The sequence below is a fragment of the Zalophus californianus genome, chromosome 6 (genome assembly GCF_009762305.2).
Source record: "Zalophus californianus isolate mZalCal1 chromosome 6, mZalCal1.pri.v2, whole genome shotgun sequence".
Taxonomy (NCBI): Eukaryota; Metazoa; Chordata; class Mammalia; order Carnivora; family Otariidae; genus Zalophus; species Zalophus californianus.
Window position 1 is genome coordinate 82,868,042 of NC_045600.1, and position 7,372 is coordinate 82,875,413.

The 7,372-nt window shown below is 38.4% G+C and overlaps 1 protein-coding gene across 2 annotated transcripts in view; it reads left to right on the forward strand.

The window, feature by feature from the left end:
* The window catches only part of RAD51 (RAD51 recombinase), a 43,308-nt gene that overhangs the window by 22,966 nt on the left and 12,970 nt on the right, over positions 1–7,372 (forward strand). The window contains exons 7-10 of one of the 2 annotated variants that reach the window (XR_003515863.2): positions 5,626–5,739; positions 6,065–6,194; positions 6,385–6,506; positions 6,961–7,242. Coding sequence is in view for 1 of the 2 variants with exons in the window: in XM_027571681.2 (XP_027427482.1) it covers positions 5,626–5,739; positions 6,065–6,194; positions 6,385–6,506; positions 6,961–7,084 (490 nt within the window). In the remaining variant the exon portion in view is untranslated. Of the gene's footprint in view, positions 1–5,625; positions 5,740–6,064; positions 6,195–6,384; positions 6,507–6,960; positions 7,273–7,372 lie in introns of those variants that run through there. The other variant, XM_027571681.2, reaches the window with a different exon arrangement.

Consider the following 7,372-nt stretch of genomic DNA (forward strand, 5'->3'; position numbering starts at 1 on the left):
GGACTATGTCTCACTTCAAAAAACATATAGCTACTGTACCTAATGGTGGAAGTCTGAATGCTTTCTCCTTAAGATCGCAAACAATATAAGATGTCCACTCTCACCATTTACATTCCATTGAAGGTGGAATATACTGAATGTACCAGAGGTCCTAGTCAATGCAATCAGGTGAGAAAATAAAATCAAAGGCATCCAGATTGGAATGGAAGATGTAGAACTATCTTTATTCACCGATGAAATGATCCTGTATGTAGAAAATCCTAAGGAATCTGCATATACACAAAACTACTAGAACTAAGTTGAGCAAGGTTGTAGGATACATTGTCACTATGCAAAAATCCATTGTGTTTCCATATATAAGCAGTGAACAATTGAAAAATTAAGAAAACAATTCTGTCATTCACAGCACTGAATTCCATTCACTGTCAAAATGATCAAAAATCAAAATAGAAATAAATTTAACAGAAGACTAAAAACATTGCTGAAAGAAATTGAAGATCTACATAGAGAAACAGTCCATATTCATGGATTGGAAGACACAAATTTATTAAAGTTATAATTTTCCCTCAAACTGATCTAGAAATTCAGCACAATCCCTACTGTAATTTCAGGAAGCATTTGGGCAGAAATCAACAAGCTGATTATAAAATTTATATGGAAATGTGTAGGACCCAGAATAGCCAAAACATTCTGGGGTAGTGGGAGAGAACAAAATTGTAGGTCTTGGTCTTCTTAATTTTAAAACTTACTGTAAAGCAACAATAAGACAGTGTGGTGCTAGAATGGGACAGACATGTGGATCAGTGGAACAGAATTAAGAATTTAGAAGTGAGCTCTTTCATTTATAGTCACTTGATTTTTGACAAAGATGCCAAGGCAATTTAATGGTTCTTCAATAGTTGTCTTTTCAATAAATGGTGCTAATGAAGTTGAATATCAACATGCAAAAAGATAAATTTAGACCCTTACACTATACATAAAATTAACAAAAATGGATAATAGTGTGGTGAATCCTCAAAAAATTAAACATAGAATTATAGTATAATTCAGCAGTTCCACTTTTGAGTATATAAAGAATTGAAACAGGGACCCAGATACTTGTACACTGGTGTTCATAATAGCACTAGTCACAGTAGTCAAAGGTGGAAACACCTGGCTTATTCATCACTGGATGAATGGATAAACAAAATGTCATATAAAATGGAATATTAATCTTAAAAAGGAAGGAAATTCTCACACATGCTACAACATGGATGAATCTTAAAAACATGCTAAGTGAAATAAGCCAGTTACAAAAGGACAAAGATGGTAATGATTCCTCTTATACGAAGTACCTGAAGTAGTCAATTTCATAAAGACAAAGTAGAACAGTGGTCCCTAGGGGCAGGGAGTGAGGAGAATTGGGGGTTATTTTTTGAGTGATACAGAGTTTCAGTTTGGGATGATAAAAAGTTGTGGACATGGATGGTGGTGATGGTTGCACAGCATGGGAATGTACTTACTCCACTGGAGTATACATTTTAAAAAAGCTTAAAAGGGTCAATTGTATGTCATGTATATTTATTATTATTTTATTATTTTATATATTTGTTTTTTCTATTCCTTTTTAAGATTTTATTTATTTATTTGACAGAGACACAGCAAGAGAGGAAACACAAGCAGGGGGAGTGGGAGAGGGAGAAGCAGGCTTCCCGCTGAGCAGGGAGCACAATGTGGGACTCGATCCCAGGACTCTGGGATCATGACCTGAGCCGAAGGCAGATGCTCAATGACTGAGCCACCCAGGCACCCTGATTTTTCTGTTCTTTCTGGGAGGAAAAACCAGAGGAAAACTATTAAAGCCATTAACTAAAGCTAAATCTCAAAATAGGTTTAATGTAGTGTATGCTTTTGTAAAGATCAGAGTCTCCACATAGAATAGACTTGCTTCTGTAAAAGACTGATAGAATCATAAACATAGAAACTTAGCATTCTCAAAGAATGCCTTGATTTTGCTTAAACAGATTCTCTTTTAAACTATAACATAAGGGAGTCGGTGTTGTACTTTTGGACTATAATGATTTTAGGTTAACATTAATATGAAAATACTACTTGAATTAAAGTGATATGATTGTCTTTTTGTTTGGGTTGTGGATAAAAGCTTTATTCAGTATCACTTATTCAGAATTTAGGTATAAAAAAAGTGCTAGGTAAGAGAGGCTTAGTCTTTTCCCTCAAGGAATTTGTAGTCTAGTCAAAGAATGGTAAGGTAGCTTCTCACAAATGCCATAAAGAGGCTTTAACCAAGTTTTCTGGAAGTGCAGAAGAGGAAAATCACATCTATTTGAGAAGTGCAGAGAAGCTTTGTAAAAATGCAGGCATATAGTTGTGCCTCAATAAATGGATAAAATCAAAATACCTTTGAAGAAATGGGGACATATTGGGGTGCCTGGGTGGTGCATCAGTTGAGCATCTGACTCTTGATTTTGGCTCAGTTCATGATCTCAGAGTCGTGAGATCAAGCCCCATGTGGGGCTCTGTGCTCAGCATGGAATTTGCTTGAGATTCTCTCTCCCTCTGCCTTTGCCCCTTCCTCCTGCTCTCTCTAAAATAAATCTTTAAGAAAAAAAATGCCCCCAAAAAAAAAAAAAAAAAAAAAGAAAAAAAATGCCCCATTATGGTATATTTAATGAGAATGAAAATTGTCTTACTTGTGAATGCTCAAAGTGTTAAGCATTCATGTCTTAGGTAGCCATTACAGAGGTGGAAAAAATAATTTTTAAAAAATAGGAAATACCTTTATATACCAACAACAAAACCGAAGGAAGAGAAATTAAGGAGTCGATCATTTACAATTACACCCAAAACCATAAGATACCTAGGAATAAATCTAACCAAAGAGGCAAAGAATCTGTACTCAGAAACCTATAAAATACTCATGAAAGAAATTGAGGAAGACACAAAGAAATGGAAAAACGTTCCATGCTCATGGATTGGAAGAACAAATATTGTGAAGATGTCAGTGCTACCTAGAGCAATCTACACATTCAGTGCAATCCCTATCAAAATACCATCACCTTTTTTCAAAGAAATGGAACAAATAATCCTAAAATTTGTATGGAACCAGAAAAGACCAGGAATAGCCAGAAGAATGTTGAGAAAGAAAAGCAAAGCTAGCGGCATCACAATTCCGGACTTCAAGCTCTATTACAAAGCTGTCATCATCAAGACAGTATGGTACTGGCACAAAAACAGACACACAGATCAATGGAACAGAATAGAGAGCCCAGAAATGGCCCTCAACTCTATGGTCAACTAATCTTCAACAAAGCAGGAAAGAAGGTCCAATGGAAAAAAGACAGTCTCTTCAACAAATGGTGTTGGGAAAATTGGACAGCCACATGCAGAAGAATGAAACTCGACCATTTCCTTACACCACACACAAAAATAAACTCAAAATGGATGTAAGACCTAAATGTGAGACAGGAATCCATCAAAATCCTTGAGGAGAACACAGGCAGCAACCTCTTCAACCTCAGCCACAGCACCTTCTTCCTAGAAACATCTCTAAAGGCAAGGGAAGCAAGGGCAAAAATGAACTATTGGGACTTCATCAAGATAAAAAGCTTTTGCACAGCAAAGGAAACAGTCAACAAAACCAAAAGACAACTGACAGAATGGGAGAAGATATTTGCAAATGACATATCTAAATCTACCAGATATAGATTTATATCCAAAATCTATAAAGAACTTCCTAAACTCAACACCCAAAGAACAAATGATCCAGTCAAGAAAAAGGCAGAAGACATGAACAGACATTTCTGCAAAGAAGACATCCAAATGGCCAACAGACACTTGGAAAAGTGCTCAACATCACTCAGCATCAGGGGAATATAAATCAAAACGTCAATGAGATACTACCTCACACCAGTCAGAATGGCTAAAATTAACAGGTCAGGAAACGACAGATGTTGGCGAGGATGCAGAGAAAGGGGAACCCTCTTACACTGTTGGTGGGAATGCAAGCTGGTGCAGCCACTCTGGAAGACAGTGTAGAGGTTCCTCAAAAAGTTGAAAATAGAGCTACCCTACGACCCATGCACTACTGGGTATTTACCCCAAAGATACAAATGTAGTGATCCAAAGGGACACCTGCACCCCAATGTTAATAGCAGCAATGTCCACAATAGCCAAACTATGGAAAGAGCCTAGATGTCCATCAACAGATGGATAATGAAGATGTGGTATATATATACGGTGGAATATTATGCAGCCATCAAAAAATTGAAATCTTGCCATTTGCAACAACGTGGACGGAACTAGAGGCTATTATGCTAAGCAAAATAAGTCAATCGGAGAAAGACAATTATATGATCTTACTGATAAGTGGAATTTGAGAAACAAGGCAGAGAATCATAGGGGAAAGGAGGGAAAAATGAAAGAAGACGAAACCAAAGAGGGAGACAAAACATGAGACTCAATCTCAAGAAAGAAAATGAGGGTTGCTGGAGTGGAGGGGGTGGGAGGGATGGGGTGTGGTTGAGTGATGGACATTGGGGAGGGTATGTGCTATGGTGAGTGCTGTGAATTGTGTAAGACTGATGAATCACAGACCTGTACCCCTGAAACAATACATTATATGTTAATAAAAAAAAAATAGCAAATACCTTATTTGCCTTTTTTTTTTGAGAGTGAGAGTGGGAGAGCACGGGGTGGGGGGGCCCACTAGAGGGGCAGAGGGAGAAATAATCCCAAGCCGACTTCACGCCCAGCAGTGAGCCTGACGTGGGGCTCCATCACACGACCCTGAGATATGACCTGAGCCGAAATCAAGAGTTGAACACTTAACTGACTGAGCCACCCAGGCTCCCCTTATTTGCCTTTTTTAAATGCAAAGGAAAAAAAATCATTGAGGTATAAGATGAATTAAAGGATCAGTTTTAACCATACTGGATACATGTCATAGAATCTGTTTTAACTGTAACTAGTTATTAGCAAGGAAGAATAGGAGAAATGAAATCTACTTGTTTCTCTTGAACTTCTTAAAGTTTTGAGTGCTTGTTTAGAAGGTTTTATTCCTAGGGGCGCCCGGGTGGCTCATGTGGTTAAGCATCTGACTCTTGATTTCAGCTCAGGTCATAATCTCAGGGTCATGAGATAGAGCCTGGAGTTGGGTTCTGGGCTGGGCATGGAGCCTGCTAAAGATTCTCTCCCTCTGCCCCTCAAACCTTCTCTCTCCCTCTCTTAAAAAAAAAAAGAAAAAGAAAAAAGGTTTTATTCCTCTATAACAATTATATGAATTTAATCTTTGAGTGATTCGTTATTTTTGTTTCAGTTCCAATTCTGTCATGTTGCATTGGTTTTTCCAGGAGAACATTTGGAACATGGTATTTGGAAATTTGTTTTGGCTCAGGAGTCCTCAAAGACTAAATTTGGTTTATCCTGAAGTCTTGTTCAGTAGATCTACTCCAAATCAGTTGCTGCTGTCATCTCTTTCTAGTTTGCCTGGACTTCTAATAGAAAGGGAATTAATATTCTTTAGCCTTAACACTTCTTACCTAATCAAGCAATCTCTTTGCTAGAGATTAATTTCCAGTCTGCCTGAGTTTTCTTTGCAATCTAAAAATGTTCTCTATTCGCTTCCAGATATGGCCTCTCTGGCAGTGATGTCCTGGATAATGTAGCATATGCTCGAGGGTTCAACACAGACCACCAGACCCAGCTCCTTTATCAAGCATCAGCCATGATGGTAGAATCTAGGTATGTGCTCAGTGGAAGACACTGAATCTTATATAGGCTATTTGGCCAAATTGATAGTAACTTGAAATAGAAATGGGGAGATTTAAGTTTTAGTTCTTAGTCTGACACTGTTGCATTGTGGTTCAGGTCAAGTTACTGCCATAATCCATTCGAACTTATTGGAAACTTTACACATTATATAGTGCCTCAGACACGAATGCTGTACAAATATTTTAATAAAACATTTATGTACAAGTATAACTGAATATGACAGCTCAAGGTAGTGAGGAAGGGAGAATTTGACCCAGGCTCAAAATTGGCTTCATGGAGTCCTTGTTCACTGTAGGTACGCACTGCTAATTGTAGACAGTGCCACTGCCCTCTACAGAACGGACTATTCGGGTCGAGGGGAGCTTTCAGCCAGGCAGATGCACTTGGCCAGGTTTCTGCGGATGCTTCTGCGACTTGCTGATGAGGTAAGTTGTGGGATCAGGACAGAGAATGCCTACCTAATTTTCAGGGGCCTTGCTGGGAGGCCAGAACATCAGGGCCTGGTTTCACAGATACGAAGATAATATTAATCATTCATTACTTTGTGGGGAAAGGGGTGGCAGCAGTAAGGTCCTTTGGACATTAAAAAAATGACATTTATCCTTTCTCCATCAGTTTGGTGTAGCAGTGGTAATCACCAACCAGGTAGTAGCCCAAGTGGATGGAGCAGCCATGTTTGCTGCAGATCCTAAAAAACCTATTGGAGGAAATATCATTGCTCATGCTTCAACAACCAGGTAAAGTGATGGGATAGGCGACTTCGTCTTGGAATGTCATATTAACTGATGTAGACATGAAAATACAACATTTCCATTTAAATCCAGTTAAAGCTACTGTTGTATAATTAGACACATTTGCTAAACATAATTGTCATGCTCTAATATTAGTGCATATATTTGCTTTCATTTTATAAAGGAATTAATAGCCCTCAAATTTGCAAGACTGAATATGAAGGATATGCCTCTCTCTCATTTTTAAAAAACTGTTTCAATGTGGAAAATGTACTAAGGTGGGGGGCAGGGTAGGAGCGGATTCCTCCAGGTTGGAAATACCCCTAAGGAATACAGAAAAATTCCCCAAAGTCCTAGGAAGTATATAGGTCTGAAAAAAAAGAACTAGATCTACCATAAATAAGAAAAATATTTTTAAATTATAACTTTGGTCTGGTGGTTTTGTTTTGTTTTGGGTCAGACTGTATCTGAGGAAAGGAAGAGGCGAAACCAGAATCTGCAAAATCTACGACTCTCCCTGTCTTCCTGAAGCTGAAGCTATGTTTGCCATCAATGCAGATGGAGTGGGAGATGCCAAAGACTGAAACATTGGGGTTTTTCCTGTGATAAACCTTAAGTGCCTAATGGAGAGGACTGCTCCCTGGGGTTCTTCATAGGCCTCTTCCTGTTGTGACTGCCAGAAAAAGGCTTCCGGAAAAACAGCTATTGTATTGGCTTTTCTGATGGTGTAAACAGGAGACAGGTCAGTAGTCACAAACTGATCTGAAATGTTTATTCCGTCTGGAGTGTATTAATTTCTATGTGAATTATTTCAGGGGAAGCAATACCTTTCACATAGTGCCTTGGGGTTGACTCAGGACTAACAGCTGTCT